Below are 26,619 nucleotides of genomic sequence, written 5' to 3' on the forward strand. Positions count from 1 at the left end.
AAATAAGTAGAGGATCTATGATTTTCGTCAATTAACCATACAACCGTTGATTTATTTAAAATGGTTGATTTTAATTTTCTCTAAAGTAATAGATTTTAGTAGTTATAATGCACTGTAAATCTTTTTTAAGTAATACATTTCTTTAAAGTAAACTCAACGAAAATATTGTTTAAGAAACTGTACATTCAACTTCTTAAAAGTTTGAAAGAAAAAAAAATTCTCAAGACCTATTATTTTAAAAAAATTTAACATTTCCAACCACTCGAATCCATTAAAGTTAAACTTCACAGTAGAATCTGAATTGAATCATTTCTCATCATTACTTCATCAGATGATTCTTTTTCAAATGAACCAATTAGGCACAGTACAGCCTTATGCTAATAGTAAAATATGAACAAATACATTATACTTAATTTAAACAGAACAACATCCAATAAAATATTCAGACAGAACATAACTGCCTTAGCAGAAAAATAACTGATACCAGAAGACACTGCATATAGAGTCAAGAAAAATGTAGTTGTAAAGTCCCACAAGGGGGATAGATGGCGCAAACTACAGGACTGCCTTTAAGAGTTTTTCAGTCAGATCTTTGGGAAGCCCCATCACACTATCAATTGTGCCTACCTGTAAATATACCACCATATTTAAATCATCTACTGTCTTTTCGAACTAGGAAGTAAAATGAGAGGAATTTTATCCCAGCAAGGAAGCAACTAGCAATATCACTTGCACTATATTTGTGCAGGCCATCAGCATATTGACACCAACTACTTTAGGAAAACATAGAAATTTCAATAAAATTTGAGGAAAATCAACATGCAAACTTCCCATGTTATCATAAAAGAAAATAGCTTTGGCTCAGTTTGAGTGTTAAAGAAACCTCGAGCTAAACTAGCCATGGTTTCTAATCAGTTTTGTAGGATTTTTCATCCAACCATCTCTAGCCAGCTAAACTTCAGTCAATATTATTATTAATTTTTGCATAGAAGTTGCTATAATTAGTCTTTGACTCCCATTAAACGCCCCAAGGGATTCCCAAGGCAAAGGTTTTTTGGGCCCTCTGCCTCCCAAATGCACAATAAGATCTCGTTTACATAACTAGAGAGCATTTTCTGTTTTTATTTTTTTCTAAAATGAGTTCATTTAACTTGCTAATAAGAAAACGTGAGACTCTTAAAATAAACAATTGTGATTGAGAAAATAATGAAAACAATCTTTTGATATTTTTATTGTTCCAAAAAGAGCACACATTGTTTACTTTTAGAGTCTAATAATTTCTTGTTAGCAAGTAAAATTAACACAAATTTTAAGAAATGAAAATAGAAAACGTATTCAGAAAGTAACCGGGTTCATAATTCTAAGTGATGAACAGCAGAAAACTTCCACTTCATGGATTCACTACACCAGATATTAGATGGAAACATCAATAAACTAAATTATGGGGCTAGATTGAGAAATGCCTCCTGTGTCTATAAGTAAGATGCACTGACATTTCTGAGTAAGAATGAACGAGGATTCAACTAACCACATCTTTGACATATGGAAATATTAAAGGATGCTCTATTATCAGCCCCCCAGCAACGTTGAGAGTAATTCCCTCATCAACCTAAATAAGAAGAAAGGGATAAAAATCATTTCAAATACTTAACTCAGCAACTGAAGAGAGTTCATATTATAACACATACCAGCTTCTCAATGATTTCATCGGGTATTTCATTGAAATGGATCTGTAAAACATCACAAGGCACAATCAGTTTCCACAATATATGTATGCATATATTTATTGAAAATTCAAAAATTAAAAGACCTTAATAGTTCCAAATTTTGAAAGTGTTGTCCAAAGACTATTTAAAAGACGAGATAAACTATTATTCACTACTTTTGAAAGGTTATCCATTTTGGAAGAAGCCACATCCCCTCCACAACATAAAGGGAGTCTTGTGAACAGTTGAAGATATCCATCCATATCCAAGAGGAATGCACGAGTGTGGGTGATAACTTGTAGTGAGAATGTCTCTTGTGAGGGAGTGTATATCATTTTCTGTAGGTCATGAGTCATGACTCATGAGTGGGGTACTTGGGTTTGTAAGGTACTGAGGCAATACACAACTTCTAGTGGATTTTCAAATTTCTACATAACTAGGAATCTTGTTTGAGATAGGATTATAGTAAACATTATGTTAAAGGTTTTTCATGAATGTAGGCAAAAGTCGTCAAAGTCAAACCTCATAAATTAGGGTTTGTCATTTTTAACGGGTACTCATTTTCAATGGAAACTCGTGAGAAACTGAAGAATCATCCAAAGTGGTCTTGACAAATGCCCCATCTTCAACATTAGAAGGCCCTCCTTCATTCAGGAGTTTGAAAAATAGAAATTCTTATATCATAAATGGTTCAAGGTGAAGGCTTTAACAGAAATGAGTAAAAGGATGAGTTTGTATAAAGTTGCGAAGATAAAGGAGCAAAATAAATGACTTTGTTGGAAGACCAAAATAAATTTTAAATAAAAGGAAAAGGACCAAAAAACAAATTTTAGCCATAAAAATAAACAATTAAATAAATTTATATTATAAATTTGTAAAATTCCATTATTTATATTTAAACATAAGATAATCTAAAATAATTATACATGTCAAGCTCGCTTCCCCTCCCCTCCCCCAGGTGTTTAATGGATCCGCCACTGGATATTGGATCAGTTTTGCACTTCTAGTAGGATAAAATAAGAGACAGGCTGAAGAATAATCACCCATAAAGAGCAGATAGTACCTCAACACGATCCGAGTCTCCTTTTCTCAATCCTGTTTTGAGATTAGTAACTAATACAGATCCCACAGTTGCTGCTTTCCTTCCAGAATAATCTAAAATCGTGCAAAGAGACATTAGATATGAATGTTTGAGGTGGTTGAAAGCTCCCACTTCACAGCAAAACCACTGAAGAAGGGAGAGGAAATTACTTAGATGATATATGAATGAAATAAAACATTAAGCCGACCTTTCAAGAATTGCCGAGCTTCTTGTTTGTTAGATGGCTTTTCCCTAATCACACCTTCATAGACCACCACCTCCAAATCATTTGGCAGTGAGTGTAAGCCAAGAGGAAATGATGACAAAACTTATATAAAAAATTTAAAAATAAAAAAAAATGCTGCCACAAACTAGTCTGGGTTGTCACCATAAGGCCATTTATTTACGAGGATAGCAAGCACACAAGTATGGGCGTTTAGGCATTAATACTGAAAGTCATCTAGGCCTCCGTAACACCAAGAATCAATTTGTTTAAACACTGAACATATTTAGGTTATTAATCAACACAAGACAATTACATTCCATGAAGACAAAACTTCACAACTAACGGCCACAAAAAGCAATAGAAAGAGGGAGGGACAAAGACTGTTAAGAAGCAAGTGAGGGAAGACAGTTTTAGTGGCAGCACTACAAAACTCTTTCAGATTTTTCGTTCAACGGAAAAATTTCTCAAAAATGTTGTTGCTTATGCAAAAGAGGAAGTACAAAGGCACGTGATGTATACTTGGTCAGAAGTAATTAATAAAGTTGGCTCGGCATCCTTTAAGTAGTCACCAACAGGGAGCCTTTGTAAGATGGCTTCTGCCTAAGCAAAAAAAAATTAAACGCAGAGAAAGTGAGTATTAAAGTATAAAAAAACAATATCATTTTATAAAATAATAACATGACATCAACAGGGATCTGTTTCAGGCAAAACAAGGGAAAACACCACCGATGCAACTGTGGAAAACAATGAGCAATTTTGAAACAAAAGAACTTAAAATGTAGGTCTCGCTTTTCAATGATTTTAAAGTAAGCAGGTAGGCATTCAATAATACAAAAATATATACCATTTTGTAGTCAAATTTCAATAAAACCGGGCAATATTCATTCAAAATTCAAAATGTTTGAAAGATGATGACTTAAGCAAGTATACTGTTTTGTCCTGATATTAGGTATTTCCCTCAGATATATGCATGAAACCAAAAAGAAGGTAGAAGATAAAAACCGAAGTGTTTATAACAAGGTTACCAAAACGGAAATTGGTCAATGGTCTTTGCTTTGCAAAGACTCACATTTTTTTGTTCTTTTTTAAAACCTTAGAAGCCAGATCTGTAATATTCAAACTGGAGTACACTACTACACTATACCCTCTAAAAAAGAAACTGTATATCCTCAATTAATAAATGGCCCTTGTGACAAACTAGTGATCAGCAACACTTGACTAAGGGGCATAAATGCCAAGAAAAGGAAACACAACATACTGTGTCAGCAGCAATTAAAAGTGTCGGTTCATCAACTCTCTCTTGATTACCAGTAGTTTGAAGTTTGGAAATAATGGCATTGGCCTGACGCACAATTCACATTCAAAATCAGAGAGCAATTGATCTATAAAGACACCCTTCCATTAAGAACAAAGGGAAACAAGATAGGGAAAGCTCCAAAACAATTAGATTAACATGTCGTCTCTAGTAGAATAAAAACACAATATCTGTTATCTGACCTCATACAACATTATCATTATAATTGCTTTGCAGATTCCTCTGCAACTAGAAAATGGCTTACAAGTTCCATGGTTTTTTTTGTTGAGGTTCTTCATACTACACTAGCACTATGGTTTCACAGGTTTAACAATTGAAATGTTAGCATAAAATAAATTACTATATATAATATAACAACAACAACAACAACCAAGCGTTATCTCACTAAGTGGGATGGACTACATGAATCAACTTTCATCATAATGTTCTATCCAGGATCATGCTTCTATCCAAATCATTAATCTCGAGATCTTTCTTAATAATTTCTCTTATAATTTTTCTAGGTCTTCCTCTACATCTATTTGTTTGACTTCTCTCCATCTAATCTACTCTCTTTACCACAGAATCTAAAGGTCTTCTCTCTACATGTCCAAACCACCTAAAGTCTATTTTTCATCATTTTTTCTACTATAAGTATTACCCCAATACTCTCTAATATTGTCATTCGTAATCTTATCATGTCTACTCTTACCACACATCCAACGCAACATCTTCATCTCTGCTACACTTATTTTACTCTCTTGATAATTCTAAATGGTCCAACATTATGTCTCGTACAACATCGCAGGTTGTAAACAAAATACAATTACAACTTTTTAAGTTTAGTCTCTACATGAATTTGATTTCAATTTTAGTCACTATTTTGAAAACTTTATACAAAAAGAGTATTTTAGTCCCCAAAAATGTATCAAAATTTAAAGACTAAACTTGAAAACCCGTGAATTATATAAAGACTAACTCTATAATGAACCATCAACAGGAATCAAATTAAGCAGAATGAGTAAAATTATTTAGAGAAAACGATAATAAAACACAAACCTTAGCTTCAGCTAGAGCCATAACCAACTCTTCTGGAATTTCTTTTCGGATGCTCTTTTCATCAATATCTGCAGTCTACAAAAAAAAATAGAGTAAGGATAAACCTAAAATCAAAACGAAATTAGAACGAATTCGTATATGAAAAGCACCATTAGTGTGAATTGGTATCCCATTTGGGATAAAATCTTGCGGCGTGCGATGGAGGAAGAACCCAATATAATCTGCAAATAGCGCGAGTTAACATAGAGAATGATGATGATGATGGAAAATGGAAACCCTAGATTGAAGGAAAGTAGTGTTAGTGTTACCTTGTAAGAAGAAGTTCCGGGTTCCATTGTGAGCAAATTGAACCAAAGCTGCAACGACTGATGAGACGAGTAGTAAGTAGTAACTAACTGGAAGCGAGAATATATTCAAATTCAAATTAACTCCTGCTTGTGTTATGTGTTTGTTTCTCTCTGATGCATACCAACAGTTTTATGCTTTGTTTGGTTTCAAAAACAAATTGAGAACAAAAAAATAAAATAAAAAATGAGATGATTTTCTTTTTAATTATTTATGTTTTGTAGGAGTTGATTGGATAAAAATAAGAAAAAGACAAATATGTATTTCTAAAATGATAAAAATAAATTCAAGAAAACTATAATTCACATAAATTCACTTTTTGGGGATGATTTTTTAAGATCAATCAAACTTGTTAAGATGATTGGTTTCGCATTAACCATATTGAGTGTTCGGAAGACTTCTCTTCTTTTTTTTGTCGGAAGAAGTGAGCTTGTGAGAAATGTCATCCAGTGTATGTTGATTTACTATTTTCTTATCTATTCTTGGTCTATCAGTCTCTTCATTATCATTGATAAATGGATAAGGAATTTCATATAGCATGTGATATTAATAGTAGGAAGATTATCACAGTGGCTTGACATAAATTTTGTATTCATACTCTTGAAGAAAGTTTGGGTATTAGATCTCTCAAAGACATCAACGAAGCACCTATGAAGATTAGCTGTGCACTCCATAGTTCCCAAAACTAACTACTTGCTTTCTTAGACCTAAGCTCATTAAAAAAAAGATTTTATTCAATACCACACTCACTCATCTATTGGGGAGGAATTAAAAGAAAAAATTTATATGTGAAAGATGACTCCAGATACTTTACTGGTGATGATAGTTCTATTAATTTTTGGTTTAGAAATTGGTTAGACGATGCTTTTTCTATTGGCTTTAGCTTAGTCTCCAATGTTAATGTGAGGGATTTCATACTCAGTGATCAATGACACATTCATGCTTCTATTATGCACATTGTTCCTAATATGTATAACCTGCTCAGCAAGATAAAAATTAAGGTTAAATTTCTTGACAAACTTGTTTGGATTCATAGTATGGATGACTCTCTCAATTTTAAAGAAGCTTATAAATTTCAAAGACCTACTGGTTAGATGCTTTTGTGGATCAAAATGGTCTGGCACAAAGATAGTTTATCACTATTTGAAGACTTATAATATCCCGTACATTTCTTAGTCAACGACTTATTAGAGGCAATTGTCATTTTAAGTGATTAATTGTAACAAGGATTAAAATTGAAATAAAAATTGTAAAGATGGGCAATTTAGTATTTTCATTAGAGATATTTAAATATAATCAACCATTTTTTCTTGCCATAGCTAGAGGAAACTTTTAGTTTTCTTGAGGAAGAGAAGGAAAAACTTGATCAAGGTCTGAGACTTTTAAGGAGGAGAACTTGAAGAAACAAGTGTGAACTCTAAAGCATCTAACCCTCTCTTCTACGTCCAACACATTTCTTGCCTTGAAATCAGAAACAAGACCAAAGGTTGGTTCCTTGTTCTAGATTATGATCTTGAGTAGTGTAGTAAAGAGCTTACATATGGTAGTGTAGGAACATGCCGAAACCATGATAGAACCTAGGATTTTGGCATGTTTTTATACTGATATGTAGCTACAAATTAATGTGTTAATTTATGATATGAAAATACTTAAATGATGTATGATGATATGGATGATCAATGTAGGCTTAAAGATGAGTTTCTAATGAGGAAATATTATTTTGCTGAGTTTTTGGTTTTGTGATTTGACTAAAGAGTGTGTTAAATCTCAGAGTTATTTTGTGGTTTTGAATCGAATTAGGGGAAGTTTGAGTGGATTGAAATAGGAAAAGTCATGCATACGAGTTTTGTAACTTGACTCATGAAGTTTCATGAACCAAGTCATGAGTCCAAAATTGTCCCCCCCCCCCCCCTTCATTTTCATGTTTTAAACCCTAAATCAAGGTGGTTAATGACCTTTTATGTTATTTGAATAATCCTAATCATAAACATCATTAGGATATGACTATAAATAAGTAATATATGATTAAATATGGATTAATTCATGACGGAAGAGTATGATCTATTGGTTATGGATAACTTATGTGGTAAAGTATACATTACGAAGACCTATGTGATTAGGGGCTCTCATAATTGTTTACGTAGTTAGAAGGTTAAAAAGGATTAAAGCTATACATTAAGAGTGGTAATCATACTAAAATTCACTTGGTTTAAGATTAAAATTGATAGTGGGATGATATCATTATAGTGTGAATTCATGAAATGATAACTTTATAGACACCCTCTAAGGAAGTGACCAACTTTTGTATATCATATGGATGTGTATCACAATGCATAATACTAGACGATTCACTTGGATAACCATAAAATTCATGATTTATGTGAGTATTATAAGACTTATATGGTTTCCATGACACCTTACTTGAGTAACACTTGCATAAAGAATGTTGGTGTCACAATGTAAAAATTTATGGATGACATGCTTGAATAATCATGGAGCTGGAGTCTTATGAGTCATACTGGATGTTTAACGATCCCTTTATATGCTCAAATTGTTGGAACAAACTTGATTTGTCTCATATCCCTTAGGTCTTGATGATAACAAAGTATTTAACGTACAATTGGGTATACTAATGTGTGTTTAAGTGCGCAGGACCATAGACTAAAATTTTATATAGAATCCAAGTATTGGATATGTCTTTGAACATTCAAATAGAAGCTTAAGATCAAAATCGAATAGATCAGAAGCTGAAGACCAGACTCTGAAGAAGTCAACTTTTGAAGAGGTCAACATCTCAAGGAGTTAGCCTTTGAAGACCATACCTTGGAGAAATCTTCTTTTGGTGATCAGAACCTGAGCCAGTCAAAGCGCAAAGACTAAGGTGACACTGATAGGTCATTGTTCATCTCTGAACATACTTTGTCATGTGAAGACCTAAGCTTTATCTTATTCGCAGAGTCTGCTGGGATACAACTGTTAATTCCTTTTGTAGCAAAGGATTTTCAAATCAGCTTTCACCTAACCCGACAATTTGGTGAAACATCCCAACTTCTCTTTTGAAGCTTCTCAAAGGACAATACTATGTTGCGTCTTCAACGACTCTTTTCTTCTTTATTTTTGGAGCTAAAGGACTTGAAGAACGTACACCAACATAAACCAAGTGGCATCAAAAGAGAAGTTACTATGTCAAAGCAAAAGACATATTGAAACTTAGGATTTCTTATCCTCGTATATCTTAGAAATCCTTAAGTTTTAAAGAGACTATTTGTTGTGTATTATTTATACACCTTTGATTGTATATCAAATTTATTTTTCCAACAATAATTTATCTGCTAGGTAGATTGTTAGAAGTCTCTTACTAAGTGTTTGAGCAAAGAAGTATCTTACTTATGTGTTTGAGCAAAGGAAGTCTCTAGCTTGTGTGCTTGAGCAAGGAAGTCTCTTACTTGTGTGTTTGAGCAAAGAAAGTCTCTTTCTTGTGTACTTGAGCAAAGGAAGTATCTTACTTGTGTGTTTGAGCAAAGAAAGTCGCTTTCTTGTGTGCTTGAGCAAATTGTAATCTTATGTGATTATAAAATCTCTTGTAAGTACAAAGGGACTGGATTACTCTAGAGTTGTGAGAGGAACCAGAATAACTATGTGTGTTATTCTTCTTTCTTGCACTTTATATTCGCTGCCTACCTCTGACTAAATAAGATTTTATAACCTTGAGTTTAGAGTTTGACTTAAAAGTTTAAAAAGAAATAAAAATTCAATACAATTCACCCCCCCCCCCCATTCTTGTGTTTTTTCTCACCTTCAGCTGGAATCAGAGCACGTCTGGGCTTAACATTTAACATTGGTGCATAAAAGAACCTGAGAAAACATTAAACTATGTCTGGTGTTTTTGAATCTGGAAGTGGTTCTCCTATTCCACATGCTGTTATAAGTCATTATTATAGTAACTCATAAAAGAAAAACTATACAGCTAGACCTTCAACTTTCAGTGGAGACTCTACTGAATTTGAATGGTGGAAGAGCAAAATGCCACAACAACAACAAACCCATCTAATGCAACAACAACAACAACAACATGAATTCAGGATGCAAATGGTCTAACATATGCAAGGAGTGAAACCCCTTCCTCCACTGGAATCGGGAAACCAAATCATTTAGGAGTTCATCAAAATTATTCTGGAAGAATATATAGGGATCACAAACCCATTGATTTCCTAGGGATGGATGAAAGTAATAAAGAGGATACTCAAAGTAACATTGTGGACCAAAGAAGAAAAAGTAGTATTTTTCACTCACATGCTAAGAGGTGTGACTGAAGTATGGTGGGAAGGTGCCTCAACCTTCATGATGAGAACACATATTTCAAAGGATTAGGAACATTTTCAGGTCGTGTTTTTGGATAAGTATTTCAACATCTAAGGTAAAGAGATACGTCGGTGGGAAACTTTGCAATGAAATTTGAATAAATGGCTTGTTTCTCAAATCAAGCCTTGTATGAACCTGATGAGAAGCGAAAGATCAACTAGTTCAAGTTTGACCTGAGAGAATAAATTGAGCATAATGTGTCACGACAGAGGTTTGCAAACTATGTTGAATTGTTACAACAATGTTATATTGTAGAGAATAATTTGAAAAAAGATCCACATGGAGAAGGATCAAGTTTGGTAACAAAGTATATAACCTGGGAGATACACTCAAAAATTAAAGGTCAAAAGGTCCCCAACCAAAAGGAAACAATTATTTAGTCTAAGACATACCCAACCTGCCAACTGTATGAGTTGTGGGAAATTTCACTATGTAGATCGTACCATAGGGCTACAAATGTGTTATCATTTCAAGAAACTGGTCATATGAAGAGAGGTTGCCTCATGTTAATTCAGAAGGATTGAAGGACCAATATCTATTGTAAGAAACATAACCAATATCTATTGCACCCTAGAATGTCTCAGTTAGAATTGAAGGAACTCAAAGTCCAGTTAGAAGAGATGTTAGAGAATAATTTAATCTGACCTAGTGTATTTTCTTGGGGTACCCCAATATTACTAATGAAGAATAAAATGGTGGAATGAGATTATGCATAGACTACCGCGAACGCAACAAGGTTATTATCAAGAATAAGTATTATTTACCCTAAATTGATGACATAATCGATCAAATGAAGATAGATATGGCCTTCTCCAAATTTGACCTATGCTCGGGATACCACCAGATTCGGGTGAAGAGTTTAGATTCACCAAAGACCGCCTTTAGGACTCGGTATGAGCACTATGAGTTTCTAGTAATGATGTTTAGTGTGACAAATTCCCCATTCATTTTCATATATTACATGAATTGTACGTTCCAACCTTACCTTAACATATTTGTAGTGATATTCATTAACGACATCCTAATTTACTCATAAACCCCACTGGAGCACAAGGAACACCTTTGAATTGTATTGCCCATTCTTCGAGAGAAGAAGTTATTTGGGAAGTTTATTAAATGTGAATTCTGGATTCGTGAAGTAAAATTCCTCATGCATGTAACTTCACAAGGAGGAGTGGTCGTCGATCCTTCGTAAATGGAAGAAGTGTTGAACTGGGAGAGACCTAGGAATATCTAGGAGGTTAAGAGATTTTTAGGACTCACATATAATTACAGGAGGTTTATTATGAAGTTATCTCATTTAGACCTGTGGTTAACCCGATTGATGCTCAAGGACATCTTGTTCAAATGGGATGTTGATTGTGATCATAGCTTTTTAAAGCTGAAGAAGAAATTGACAAACGAAACTCGTATTTATTATTCTAGATCTAACCCAAAAGTATGAAGTTTGTTGTGACACTTCAAAGAGGGGACTGAGATGTGTTATGATGCATAATGGTCAAGTAAGAGCTTATACCTCCAAGCAGTTGAAGCCTCGTGAAGAGAATTACCCGACTCATAGTTTGGAGCTAACTGCCATCATCTTTGTGTCAAATTTAGAGATATTCTAAAAATTGTGTCTTCTCTCTTGAGAATTCTTATATAAATATACTTTAAATTACAAGTTAAGGGGATGGATCAACCTCATAAATATGCAACTGCCATGTATACATTTATGCAGTTTATTATACTAATTAATAGTATTAATCCCAACCTAAGAAATATGCTACAATAATATATACATTTATGCATTTTATTATCCTAATGAATAGAAATTAGGATTATTCTAATTAGCAAATATCATATAGATATCTAGACACTAAACCTACTGACATCCCCCCTCAAATTAATTATGGTGATGTTAGATGATAGGATTCGATCTAAAGGAGGGTGAATAGATCACTAGTTAAAAAAACTTTAACAAAAATTGTTTTGAAAATTTATGGTGCGCGGGAGTAACCCGAATCGAATTGTCTTACCAAATCTTTATCGAAAAGCTCAGATATGCCTAATTGCAATCAAGGTATGATATTGAACACAAACTTGATCAACAAACTATCAACCATAATCAATTGAATGTAATTCTAAAAGTAGAGACCATTCCCAATGATAAATCACACAAAGACATTATTGAGATAAATTATCGAACACCTTGTGTGCAATCAATTTTATTTGGAAATTTGTATGATTTTGTTGATCTTCAAATAAAATCACAATCTAAAGGATTGGGATCAACTCAACAAAACCTCTTTCAAAAGGTTATCAAAAAATTTGGCCAAACGTAATGATCGCACGATCGATGAATTCAATAATTTACAATTGAAAAATAAAAGAGAGAGAGAGAGAGAGAGAGAGAGAGAGAGAGAGAGAGAGAGAGAGAGGAAGAGAGATGGAGTACACAGAGATTTGTTTAGCCAGTTCCCCAATTGACCTTGCTATGGGTATGTCTTCCCTCAATTCAAACTCGAATTGGGATAATGAAATTAACCTTAATTTACAAAAGTATGTATACAAGAGAAATGTAGCAATCCATCCCTACAAACCCTAAATTTGATGTTGATTATGATACTTTCTCTTCCCTTGATTTGAGCTTGATCAAGCAACCCAATAATGCCAATTTGATCCATCTTACCACGTGTTAACTTCTTGGCAAGTGTACTGATACTGTCGAAGTAATAAAAAGATCGAATCCACATGGACTGCCTTCAAGTAATAAAAATGTGTGTAATGTATAGAAAACTAGTAAATGGGGTGGGGGTATAGTTTCAGCACGAAAATTAAATAAACAAGTTAACAATATCACGAAAGCGGTCAGGTTATGTTCTAAAATCCCATATTCCTGTATTGTTGATGTTTGATGCTTTGTATGAATGGTCTTATCATTATAACGCCACAACGAGTTAACAAAACTATTATTGCCGATCCCTCACGAAATAAATCACTAACCACTACTCAGAGCTTTCTATCCATAGTCCATCGACGTAATCAGGGCTAGCATATGTATAGAATGTTAATTCTCTATGCCACTACTCAAGGTCTCTTATTCCTATTCAATCAGCGTAAGTACAATAATTGCCTTAGGTCCAACACATAGACTAATGGTCAATATTCCATATGTGCCCAAAATCAAATTAAAAATGTATCTCAAATAAAAAGTGTTACGAACAAGAAGCAATTGAATGGAATTATAGATCAAAACATATAATGGTCAAATCGACATAGAATCCAACAATATAGAAATAGGTTCATCAACCTAACCTAGAGGAGCTTAGTTATGCATAATACAATTAAAAATACCACAATTGATAAATGAAATTGACATGTGAAAGTAATAGCCTTCAATGGCTTCAAATGCTCTTAAAATCACCACTTGTGCTCTCAAAATCGTGCCCTGATCTCCCAATTTCATAACCCTTGTGAAAGTGCAGAAAAACCCCTTTTAATGGTGTTAGGATGGACCAGAACACATCAGAAAAGCCCAAAAAAAGTACCTATCGCGCATGGGATACCTTGCATCACGCGCAATATTTCTTTAAAGACCCTATCGTATACACGCTGGTGTGCATGTGGTTGCATGCTTTAGCTCAGCTTTCACTTATTTTGATCCAATTCTTAGACTAAATATATGAAATGACTGACTGGCATCACAACCCCAAACTTGAATCGTTGCTTGTCTTAAAGTTACTCGCTTGCAATTGCATATTTCAACAGACAACAAGTCCCACAATAACAATCGAACATCACCAAATTAAATATTTCTTTTAACTGACCATTGTTCAAGCTCCCAACTTCATCCGACAAATTCGGAAAATGCCCTCAACATTAACGGGTACTCAACTTGTCTCTCAACTCACTATAACTCATCAAGGGATAGGGTGATCTCTCAATCAACATGAAAAATCAATTATACTTAGCTTGATCATGTTCTAATAGAGTTCATCAATGAAATCACAACATACACATTAGAGGTCTTTTCATATTGTAACTTGGCTTATGTTTGGATAATATATTTTGAGGAAAGTAGATTTAAACCTTTGGAGTTAGGTGCTTAGTTCTCCTTCTACCATCATACCTATTTGTTCCTTTTTTACGGTACTAGAGAATTTTGATCCTTCTTATAATATCATTGTCATACGGTGAACTGACTTCGATGTGTTTTGCTTCGGAAAGCAAATGTCGCGGATAGCAAGAGTCGCCACCGACTTTTCTTTTATCCAATAAGGAAAGGTGGAAAAGAACAGGAAAAACCTTAATTAGATTTTGGGTTCGGGAGGTACATTATACAAAGGGAAGGTGTTAGCACCCTTTGTATCCATGGTTATCCATGGGCTCTTAATTGCTTGATCACTTATGTTATTTTTTCTTGTCTGAAAAAGTGTTTATGAATTGTTTAGAAAATGTTTTGAAAAAGAGAATTTAACATTGTAATGATTCTCGTATGAATGTATACAAAGTGGTTATCTCGTTTAGTTTTGAAAATGGTTTAGAAAAATATAACTCAGTAATGATTCTAGTATGAATGTATACCAAGTGGTGATTTTCTAGTATTTGTGGAGTGTGAAAAGTATTTTTAAATTGTGAGTAAGCAATTAAGAGTTATACCTACCCAAGGTCTTGATGGGCATTTCCTATCCTTGTGAGGGTAAAACCGTCCTTATTATTGAGAAATAAGTAGTTTTATCCTTTGGATGTAAAAGGGTTATCGTAGGGTCATCGATTGGTCATTGAAAGCAACGGTTGTAAGGATACCTTAGCATTCGAAGGGACTATCATCATTTAACCGTAGGCTACACCGAAGGGTCATCGAGGGACAAAATCATATATTCGAAGGCAACATCCGAGGGACTATGATTTATTTTAGAGGGACATGATGATTTAATCGAAGGGTCTTGGCTAAGGGTATCCCCACATTCGCGGGACATGACCGTAATACCGTAAGGCAACAAAGAGAGGTCCAAGATCACATATTCAAAGGCAATATTTTGCAATTAAGTATTTAAGATGAATTTCCACATTATGATCAATTAGGATGAATCTCCACATTAAAATTAATTAAGTAATTAGGATGAATCTCCACATTAAAATTAATTAGGCAATTAGGATGAATCTCCGCATTAAAATTAAGTAATTCAGAATCCATCTCCATAAGGGTATCCCACCAATAAAGTGGAATACCTAGTCGGCCGTTTCTTCGGGAATATGTAAGCCTTTACACAATTCAGCACACGGGTTAGAACATCGAGATAAAGTACAATTGAAAATTGCACCACAGAATAAACACAACAGTCATAAGGTCAGGCCAAATAATGCAGAATCATAATAAATCTTGATTAGATAAACATAAGGCAGAACAGAAAAGAACCAAAACAGCCACTGTCCCGTTCGCTCCTGCTTCGCCTAGCGAAGGCTTAGCGAGTGCTCGCTACAGGCTCGCTTAGCGATGTGCTAGCGAGCGGCTACGGGTTTTGAGTTTGATAGCAGCATGATCCTCGGAACCCTAAACTTTATGGCATTTAATTACAGGAATAGCATGGACAAACATTCAGGATATTCAGGCATACTTAAATTCACATGTGAAATCAAATTACATATCCGAAAATTTAATCATGATGCCTTATGTATGTAGAGATTACCGATTAAAAGCATAAAACAGTAGTGATGCGCAAACCTGCTTGCAACTGAGCTGCGATGTTGAAGGGACTGACCACTCTTAGTATCGGATGGAGTTGGGCGGAGGCAACTTCGGTGCGGATGAGCGGCCTTCAGGGTTTCTTTACTTGGAATTCTCGGAGTTAGTCTCCAGGGTTTCTATGCCAGGGTTTATGTCCGTCTTCCTCTCCTCATTTTCGTGACTGAAGTGTCGGTATTTATAGTGATTGTGGTGACCTAATGGGCTCAGAATGAAGCCCGAAAATTCTGATATATCGCAAGCTTCGCTAGGCGAAGGAGTTGCTCGCCTAGCGAGCAAGCTAGTTTGGGCCTTTTTCTGGATTGAGTCTGTTGTGAGCTGGGTTTTTGTTCCTTTAAGGTCAGTGCCTTGCAGAATAAGTTGGAGTGCTTCGAGAAATGTTTTGCAAGATTAATGGGCAAATTTTGGGGTATGACAATCATTCATTTTTTTTTCTCATTTTTTTTCAGAAGTATCTTTTTCCACTTCTTTTTTCTCAATTTTTTTTGAAATTTTAGACCATATTCTTTAGTACCCCAACCCCCAAACTTAAAAGTTTGCTCAATTCCAAGAGCAACCCCAAACTTAATTTTTTACATATGACCAAGGAACTAAATTTTCTACCTAACTCCAAAGGGAGGGTGGAAAATTTTAATCTTTCAAGTCAATTGGCTAATAGATGTGGCTACGTCACCGAAAGAAAGGGCTTATGCTCAAAGTGGTTAGCAATGAATATACCTATTATTATTGAGTGATTGTTAGTTGTAAATTTACGTGTCGGGTTTTTGTTATCGTATCCACAGGGATTGTAAGATATCACCGCCGTTCGATGGTTGTATTAATTCTAGCTCAATGTAACAATAAGGTTTTGGTTGGTTATCACGTTATCTTGCATAAAAAGGTAATAAATTGCGGTAAAAGTTATGGTTTGAATAAATGAGAAATATTGCCAAAGTTAGGGTTCGATGATCACTTTGCATATATTTGTTCGGTCAACAATCTTATAAACTCCTTTAGATGATAAATTATTTCACAAGGTCCTCCCAATGTGTTTCTCTCGAACATCCATTGTGAGTTTTGCCATTTTGATCCATTGTTTCTCTCGAACACAATCTATCAAAATGACAACTTTTTAGTTCAACCTTATGGTGAACAAAATCATTCATTACTATCTCTAGCTAACAAACAAGATTGGATGAAAACCTAGGTCAAGAGTTGGTAAACATCTCTCGATCATAAACCAACACTAAGAGTTTTAAATAGAAACAAAGTTTTCATCATATATTCACCATTAAAGAGTTTACACATGAAGATCCTTACATTTACACACAAAGCTAGTAATCACCTACATCTAACCTTGACAAATGGAGGACTTAGCTACTCATTTTCATGGTAGCTTGGTCGGCAAGTTTCGGAAGAAGGTTGATCAACATCCAAGTCGGATAATCGATGTTGGATGGGAATCCACCTTCTTTTTGTAGAAGATGGTTACAAGATGAAGAGAAATGAAAACTAGGGCATAAAAGCTCCCAAGAACAATGCTGGAAAATATCTCTCAAAAGTACAAAAGTGGAAAAATGAGGTAAAAACTAGGTATGGTGCTCAAAAGTGGCACCTGCTACTTATAGAGTAGTACTGGGCTGTCATGCTCGCTAGGCGAGCAGAAAGGCTCGCCTAGCGAGGGTCTAATTGTGGCACACAAGGCACCTGTGCCCAGAGAAACAGGGTCTGTTGAACTGTCATGTTCGCCTAGCGAACAAACCTTCGCCTAGCGAAGGACACGCTCCAACCTTCGCCCCAGCGAGGTTGAGAGATTTTGCTACTGGAATGCTCGTTGGGGACTCGCTAGAGCTTCGCCTAGCGAGTGAGTGCTGGCTGCGCTTTCCACCAAAACTGAACGAACTCGCTACCACCTTCGCTATCAGCTCGCCTGGCGAATTTATTGACATTTTACTGGAGCTTTTCGCTGGGCGCTCGCCTAGCGAGCAGGCTTCGCCACAGCATTCGCCTAGCGAGCATGATGATGAATGCTTGTTTTTCTTTGGTTCCTTTGCCAACTTTCTTGTGTCTTAAATTTCAATTATTTCATGCCTTCTTCCTGCACAATAACACACAAATCAAAGACACCAAGCTTGTTTATCAATGTAATGCATTTCATCTAAAACAAAGGTGATTTTGACAATTTTAGCAAGGAAATAGAGTGAAAGATACCCTTAATTGATGGCTCAAATAAGCACTTTTGGGCATCTAACAACTCTCCCCAGCTAGATTCTTGCTTGTCCTCAAGCAAAGTATGCCTCTTGAAGGACAAGAGGATTTGCTTTAAGAAAAAGGTTTCTCCGAAGTTGGATAAACGGCTCAAACACAAGCGAAATCCGCATATACAAGTTTCCAACGATTCGAATAAAATAATACACAAGAACTAAAACTTAAATAGCAATGCAAAATATTTATCTATCTACAACAATACTATTCTGAATGAATCACCCTATCTCTCCTCTTCGAATAAGGAATGAAGATTTTACGCGTTTGCAACCGCGGGAATAATCTCACTCTCTAACAAACAATGAAGAAATCAAATAGATTCATACAATGTCTAACAATTATAAATGGTACTGTGGAAGCATAAAGATCACTAAGGGCTTTTCGGTTGAAGCTTGGTTAGGTTAACAAACAAGGGTCATTTCTAAGGCCATTGAAACGAAAGTGCCGATGCAAAAGAGACATTCACAGTATTATTCACACATCTCGACTTTGTTTCATTTGTTTCTTATTTGAAACCTTCACAACACATATTCCACAACTCAATTTTTATTTTTCACTATTTTTCTTCCAAGCAAGCATTCATTTTCATTCTTTCTATTTTTGTTCTTTTCTTTCACATCAAATATACAAAACAAATGTTTCTTTTCTATATTTTCTATACATATATTTTTTTATGCTTGCTCGGTTTTTCATTTTTATTTTCAAGAGTTGTGGTACTTACCAATTCTCCCCAACTTATTTCTTACTCACCCTAAGTGAATGCTCTTAACTTTTTACGGCAAAAGAACAATAATCAAGATTTTCCGGGTTGTAAAAAAAAGATTTTTGAGATCTCGCTTTATTTCAAGCCAAGATTCAACTGTTTAAGCTCAAAGGGGTTAACAAATACTCTCTCTGCTCACAGGTAAGTTGTTTTTGGATGTAGTTGTGCTCAAAAGAAAACAAGTGCCTTGATCATTTCTAATTGCTTCCACAATTTCACAATAATAAAAGACAAAGCATGAATCACATGAATCAACAAAACTTATTAGAATCCAGCATTTAAGTGTACAATGGAGGTTTCCTCACAATTTGTGGTTTTAAGTTCTAGATGAAACATTCATTCTATTATGTTGCAAAAAGACAATATTCAATTTACCAAAAAGAGTAAAGTTCCTAATGCATTCTAAAATTCTAGCCGGAGGTAACTATGTACCTTAGCTTCATTCACTTGTTTATTCTTATCATTGCCATCCAAGCTCGGATGCACCTTCATTGGGTACTTCTTGAGGAGCAACCAATCTAGAAGGTTTGCCACTTAATCACCCAAAAATTTATTAAACAAACAAAATTAAAAACAGAAATAAATAACATTAACTGAAAATATAAATTTGTTCATGGGGGACAAAACACCCCAATAGTACAACACCAAAGTTAAGATACAAAATCCGAAAATACAAATAAAAATAACATAAAAACTGAAAAGTACAAAAACTTAACCCTCTAAGGGCTCAGGACTCCTCCTCGCTACCGGCATCAGAACCGGTAGCCTCATCATCAACATCATCATCATCATCATCATCATCAGCGCCCACCCCCTCACCATAGACAGGCCTGTCCACAGGCCAGTTGGCGTTAAGCAGAAACTGCTCACGCGCCAACAATGCCTGAGCACCGGTGGGGTCATTTCCTTGCAGTTCTAACCTCTGCATACAGTTGTGCATATCTGTCATGGCTCTCTGGGATGCCGCCATCCACTCAAAACTGTAATCGCACACAGCTCGGAGGTAGGGATCAAGTCCAGGAGTAGAAGTACTAGGACCATCAGAAGCCCTGGTACTCCCTGTAGCAGCACTGCCTCTAGCATTCTTCGCTCTACAATATTTGGCCACATACCGGTCATCGATAGGTGACAGGATCCTTACCTGACCCCGAGACGGAAGTCTCACCCTTGCCTGAACGCACAAACTCATGATCAAACACGGGAAAGCTAGGGGACAATTAACACGAGCCCCCGACTTTAGCCCGCTCTCGATCACGGACTTCAGCTCATTTGCGATGATCCTCGCCACATCGATCTGGACGTTGGTGAGGATAGAATGGACCAAATGTGCCACTGGGATCGGCATTGTAGAGGTGTGGGATTTAGGCTGGATGTTGGTTAAAACCAAAAGCAGTATTAGTTGAGCCATGGGAGTCATGTCCTCCCTGTGATACCTCATTGGAACCCCAGATGGGTTCAGCTCAACAGATTTCCCTGGTAAAAGCAGGGCGGCAGAAATTGCTTCAACATCACGGTGAAGCCGTAGGTCAATGTGGTATTGGTCTCTCTCTTCAGCTCCCAGCTGGAGCGGTTCCCCAAGGATTCGGTTGATGGCATCCCGATCAAATGCTATTTGACGCCCGGCCACTTTAGATACCCAAGTAAAGGGCTCGTCGTCATCGGGCAGTGCGTTAGCATAAAATTCCCGCACTGTAGCTATGTCGTAATGCTCTAAGGGATTAATCAACCGATCCCATTTCTTCGCGTCAATCAACCCGGCAAAATTTATGTTAGTGCCCTGTGGGTTGTGTAGCACCTCAAATTTGCACCTATCATTGTACATACCATCTCATATTAGGTCATAGCATATCATGATACATTGCATAGCATTTGCATTGTCCCCAGTTGCCTCAAGAGCAAGCAAGCAAGAATTAGGTCAAACTGATCAGGAGATCAGCCCACCAAGCAAGCAAGGGTGTTTCTCAAGGAACCAAGGCCCTAGGGTTTGTTCATCAAGCTCACATGACTTGGAGGTCCATTTGAAGTGTTCAAGTCAAGGGTTGAAGGCTCAAAGGTCATCAGTCAATGCATAGCCAGGCAAAAACCCTAGAAAGTCAACAATCAGTCAAAGCAGTGGATGGTGGCCATTCTTGTGGAATTTGGGCACCATGATCAATAATCAAGAGTCCATACAACTTGGGACATCATTTGAAGTCAAGGTCTCAAGGAATTAGGGTTTGGAATTCATCAGAAGTGCACAGTCAGTCCAAAACCCTAGAAAAGTCAAAGTTGGTCAACTGTGGTTGATTTTATGGTTTTGATGGATGGAAATGGTTTGAGAGAGCTTATTCATGTCCTAATAGGCCTCATATGTCATGGAAATCAACATCATGGAAGAATTTGAAGCCAATCAGAAAATTTCCCAAAATAGAAAGTGGACCTGTAATTTCAACTGCCAAAAATGGAAACTTCTTGATCTTAAACTTGCATCATGATACAAGCTCCAAATGAATTTTTGCCCAACATGAAAGTTGAAGATCTTGTTCTCCCATTTTCAAAAAGTCCAAGAACATCAAAATCCCATGTGTGGTTGTCAAGATATGATCAATTCAATTTCAAAAATTTGTGAACTTCAAAGAGCCATATCTCTCAAACCATAAAGCCAAATTTGGTGGGGTTTTTTCCTACAAACCACATTTTTCCTCCTCTTTCCAAAAATGTAAACATCATGTACCAAAACCTTGCCAATCAAAATGGAATTTTTTGACCTTTCCCATTTAAAAATCAAGTTTGACCAAACTTTGACTTTTTGATCCAAACACTTTTTACACAATTGGCCAATTGGGATTCACTTTATATGGTATTTGAAACTTGCTCCAAGCATAATTTCATGTTCATTTCATCATCATGCCACCATTTTAGACCAAAGTGCAAAATGTGCAAATATGGCAAATTGGTTCAAATAAGTAAGGTTTGGTTAGCAATTCATGAACCAATGTAAAACAGCATTTGTTTAAGTCATTTGCAGCTGGTTTCAAAGCCCAAATCGTGGCAAACATACACCCTCCACTTCACTTGTGCAAATTAGCAAAATAATGCAATTGATTCATTTTAAACTAAACAAGATTACCACATGGATTAGCAACCTTAAACAGTGGAATATAAGCTCATTTTCTGAGTTTTCCAACCCTAGCCACAACCGGAAAACAACAGAAAGCTTCATTCTCTCCTCTCTTGCAATTTTGCATTTTGGCTCGATTTGGAAAAATCATCAAAGACCACAAGGAACCTTCGCTTCCTCCATCACTTGGGTCATCTTGTGAAGCCTTTTGAACCATCAACTACCAACTGGAACACCTTTTTAAGCACTGCATCTTCAAGCTACCAACAATGGTGAAAGGAAATCTGAAGAGTTCCATGCACCTTTGAGCCAAACCACTTCAAGATTCCATCATTGTAGAGCATCAAGAAGATCTGTTTCAAGGAAGATCATCCAAGCAAGCACTGTTCCATCGAATTCCTTCAAACAAGTGAGTTTTTCGATTGCTTTGTTTTATCAAATGATGCTATGCTTTAGGTAGGCCTTGCTTCACTGATTCTAAGGAACTATAGTTTGCTTGAAATGATTGAGTATTGCTTGAGATATTTGGAAATGAAGTTTTGTGTTCAATGACAATTTTGCTCGATGCTTGCTGTTCAGCGTGTTTCAATGAATTTTACTTATGGATTTGTGATGTTTATGCTTTGCTGAATCGATTGCCATGTTTAATTTGGATTTCTGGGCAATTCGAGTTTGCTCGTGTTTGAATGATAGTGATGATGAATGCATGCTGTTGTTTAAACCTGCCCTGCCCAGAAATTTCCCTGAATTTATGCTTGTTCTGTTGTTAATTGATGTTGCATAATGAGGTTGTTTCATGGCCATGCTTGATTGTTAAGGTTGGATACGTTTTTGTTCATGTCGATGGATGATGTTGTTTGAAAATGAGCTGATGTTGTTGCTGTTTCTTAAACCCTAAGGTTTTTAAACCCAGAAAGTTTGAAATTGATTGGCTGTTGTTGTTGTGTTACTGTTACATTGGAAGATGACCAATGAGATTATTTCGTGGCCATGGCTTAAACGCTGTGTTTTGATAAATGAAGGCCAAAATTACAAATATGCCATGCGTTGACCACGTTGACTCATTAAATCATGTTGCATTTGTTCATGTTTGCTACAATTGTTCATCAACTTGCAAAATTCATTTCTCCCTCAATTCAAACCCAAAAATCATGAAAATTTTTCCATCATCTTCACATGGATGTCTAGTATTTAATTATGATTTTTAATTAATTTTTCATTGGCTGGATTTTAAATGGTAATTGGTTTTCTAACATGAATGCACATTTGACACCCTTTGCCATTCCTTTTGTGAAATAATGATGTTGCATCCAATGCCCCTGAAATTTTTTGTGGTGAAACTAGACACATTCACCTTCATTTTGATATAAAGTTTGTGCATTTATCATATGTGGTGTGTGAGCTTTGATTTTTTGAAGTTAGAGGTTACATTTGGTGTCACAACATGAATGTGCATTTTCATGAATTTTGTTCACATACTTCCTTGCATCCAATTGACCCCAAATTTTGCATGAATGATCTCTTACATGTCTAGTTGGTGTATGAATTTTCTTGGAATTAACCATGCTGTTTTCCATTTATGTGAGATTTTTCTTCCCTGCCTAGTCAATTGTTGACTTTATGTGATACATGTTGCCAAATCCTTTGGGAAATTCTCATACCATATTGTATGACCATAAAATTTCATATGTGATAACTAGACATCTTGAGCTTTGCATTGGTGTTAATCTCATTCATTTCTCATCTGTTTTCAATTTGATATGATTTTTTGAAGTTGACCCATGTTTGTTGACCTTCATTGTGCATGCTTAAATTTGGTTTGACTTCTTATTTTCATTGACTGCCTTCCTCTCATCCAAATGCCATGAAATTTGACATGATTGCCATGCTAGATGTTAGGATTGAACATGAATTATTTGATGTTTTTTTGAAAATGTTTGGGTTGACTTTTGATGCAAGTCATTCTGTTGACTTTTGTGTGCTTTCATTTGCCATGCCTTGCCTTCTTTTGCTTATGAGTTGATGATGATGCATGATGTGATTGTGAGTCCAATTGAAATAGCTTCTTGAATGTTTGACCTTGACTTTGGTTGACTTTTCTTTGCTGTTTTGACTTTTTCTTTCATCCTTGACCCTAGGCTAGTCCTAGTGGTCTTTTGTACTTACAATTGAGTTAATGTTTCAGGTTAAGCACCAATGCCTCAAAGATCATTCAAACTTGTTTGAACTTGATTGTTATCATATGCTAACCTTTGTTTTGTAGGTTTGACTCATGTGTTTGAGTCTTGTGCCTTGCACAGTGGACCATCTGTGTTGACTGTTTACCATTTCCTTTTGATTTAAACTTTTGAACTGTTTGCTGATTGTTTTGACTTTTTCAGGTACTTTAGTTGCTTAAGTTCTCTGAACTTGCTTGCTTTGCTATTTAGCAATTGCTTTTGAGGTATAATCTCTTTTACTTCATGTAGTCTGGAGACCCGGTCTGTTATTTGACCGGGCAAACTGTCTGAAGTCCTCCTTAAGAGGCCATGCTTGTGTGTGTTTAAAATTGTCCCAAGCAGGAAAAGTCCTTCAAGTAAGGCAATTGGTGGAAGTTAGGGATATGCAATCTATCCCCCACTACTCTTGTTGTGTCATCCCTCTGCTCACACTGCTGTGTGTTGATGCATTGGGATACAAACCCAAGATCTTGTACAAAGTGTACAGTGTCAGAGTCTTCGAGTATAGAAGGGTTCCCACTTTCTGGACCCATGCTCATTTGTCTATTAGCTCTCCCTGGCCAGGGATAAGAGCTGTGAGGTCTCATCCTCACTTCATCCTTTCATCTGCTTCACCTTAGCCTCTCAATGGCAAGGTTAAGAGCACACTTACCCTATTCCAGTTGGCCCTAGTGCCTAACCCTTGTGTGAGCCTCTTGTATGCATATAGAGTGTGCTTCCTGTGATTGCCTGTTTGCTTTGCCTCTTTAGGTTTGGTTTGGACTTGCCCTTGTGCAAGGCAGGTTGTGCTTGACTTGCTTCCTGTGCAAGTCAAGTCTGTGTGGCTTACTCCCTGTGTGAGCCATGCTTAGAGTTGTTTGGCCGAACTACGACAACTCTGATTCTCATGTTCAGATGAGATACGTAGGCACGAGATGCGATGTCTTGTCGAGTTTGACTAACAACTAATCCGTGCTTGTTTTCGCCCTCGTTGCGATCCTTTCTCTCGCCCTCGTTGCGATCGAGACTTTCCCTTTCTCTTGCCCTAGTTGCAATTGAGACCTTTGTCCCTCCGCGGCCGAACTACGGCAACTCTGATTCTCATGTTCAGATGAGATACGTAGGCACGAGACGCGATGTCTTGCCGAGTTTGACTAACGACTAACAGCTAATCCTTGTTTGCTTTCGCCCTCATTGCGATCCTTTCTTTCGCCCTCGTTGCGATCGAGCCTTTTCCTTTCTCTCGCCCTCGTTGCGATCGAGCCTTTTTCCCTTCTCTCGCCCTCGTTGCGATCGAGACTTTTCCTTTCTCTCGCCCTCGTTGCGATCGAGCCTTTTCCTTTCTCTCGCCCTCGTTGCGATCGAGACTTTTCCTTTCTCTCGCCCTCGTTGCGATCGAGACTTTCCCTTTCTCTTGCCCTAGTTGCAATCGAGCCCTTTTGCCCTCCGTAGCCGAACTACGGCAACTCTGATTCTCATGTCCAGATGAGATACGTAGGCACGAGATGCGATGTCTTGTCGAGTTTGACTAACAGCTAATCCTTGCTTGCTTTCGCCCTCGTTGCGATCCTTTCTCTCGCCCTCGTTGCGATCGAGACTTTTCCTTTCTCTCGCCCTCGTTGCGATCGAGACTTTTCCTTTCTCTCGCCCTCGTTGCGATCGAGACTTTCCCTTTCTCTTGCCCTAGTTGCAATCGAGCCCTTTTGCCCTCCGTGGCCGAACTACGGCAACTCTGATTCTCATGTTCAGATGAGATACGTAGGCACGAGACGCGATGTCTTGCCGAGTTTGACTAACAACTAACACTAATTCTTTTCTCTCGCCCTCGTTGCGATTGAGACCTCCTCTTCTCTCGCCCTCGTTGCGATTGAGACCTCCCCTTTCTCTTGCCCTAGTTGCAATCGAGACCCTTGCTTCCTGTGCAAGCCTTGTCTAGGATAGGTTGGCCCTCGTGCCATTTAGTTAGAAACCTTAACTTAGGGTTGACTTTGCATGACAACATCTAGGCTCGAGTCGTAGTCTCCCTAGAGTTGTGTCTCCCTCTGTTATCTGGTTAGGCTAGATCCTTTGTCCCTGCGTAGGGGAACTACATCGCCCTGATCTTCATACCAGATGAAGTATGTAGGCAGGAGATTGAGCTGATCTCTCCGGGCGCCTTTTTTTTCTTTTTTGTGTGAGTTGTTTGACAGTTGCTAGGCTCGAGTGCCTGACTCCTTAGCAATTCGTTGTTTGTTTGTTTGTGTGCGTGTCAGCCGAGCTACGAATGCTCTGATTCTTCTCTCGTCCGAGAAGATACGTATGCATAGGATGCGATATCCTAGCGAGCATGTGTCGTTTCCCCCAGTCCGAACTACTTCGACTCTGATGTCTATGCCTGATAGACTAAGTAGGCCCAGGATACGATATCCTGCCGAGTCAGTTTTAGTCAGTTTCTTTTGTCTCTTTCAGCCAGTGTGTGTGAGTTTGAGCAGTGTTTAGCAACCATTTTCCTTCCTTTTGTGCGTGGATCCCGT

General features: G+C 36.8%; 1 protein-coding gene across 3 annotated transcripts; it reads right to left on the reverse strand.

The window, feature by feature from the left end:
- Positions 1 to 297: 297 nt before the first annotated feature.
- LOC127096676 (uncharacterized) lies at positions 298 to 5,909 on the reverse strand. Of its 3 annotated transcripts, XM_051035225.1 has the most exons (10): positions 5,675 to 5,909; positions 5,516 to 5,587; positions 5,367 to 5,441; positions 4,272 to 4,355; positions 3,533 to 3,613; positions 2,996 to 3,065; positions 2,770 to 2,861; positions 1,689 to 1,730; positions 1,529 to 1,609; positions 298 to 627 (listed from the first exon to the last, which is right to left on the reverse strand). In XM_051035225.1, the coding sequence occupies exons 1-10, from the start codon at positions 5,699 to 5,701 to the stop codon at positions 556 to 558; spliced, it is 696 nt and encodes a 231-aa protein (XP_050891182.1). In that variant the 5' UTR covers positions 5,702 to 5,909; the 3' UTR covers positions 298 to 555. The 3 variants fall into 3 exon arrangements, with proteins under 3 accessions (XP_050891182.1, XP_050891184.1, XP_050891183.1); XM_051035227.1 differs by lacking the exon at positions 4,272 to 4,355; XM_051035226.1 differs by lacking the exon at positions 3,533 to 3,613.
- Between the last annotated feature and the right edge of the window lie 20,710 nt (positions 5,910 to 26,619).

Source organism: Lathyrus oleraceus, chromosome 6 (genome assembly GCF_024323335.1).
Source record: "Lathyrus oleraceus cultivar Zhongwan6 chromosome 6, CAAS_Psat_ZW6_1.0, whole genome shotgun sequence".
NCBI classification, from domain to species: domain Eukaryota; kingdom Viridiplantae; phylum Streptophyta; class Magnoliopsida; order Fabales; family Fabaceae; genus Lathyrus; species Lathyrus oleraceus.

What these genes read in the sequence shown, in the direction of transcription:
- LOC127096676 (XM_051035225.1), bottom strand. Translation starts at nt 5,701, where the DNA reads ATGGAACCCGGAACTTCTTCTTACAAG. An exon ending in GATACCAATTCACACTAATG is followed by an intron (nt 5,442 to 5,515) that starts GTGCTTTTCATA and finishes TTTTTTTTGTAG; the next exon opens with ACTGCAGATATTGATGAAAA. An exon ending in TATTAATTACTTCTGACCAA is followed by an intron (nt 3,066 to 3,532) that starts GTATACATCACG and finishes AATGATTTGGAG; the next exon opens with GTGGTGGTCTATGAAGGTGT.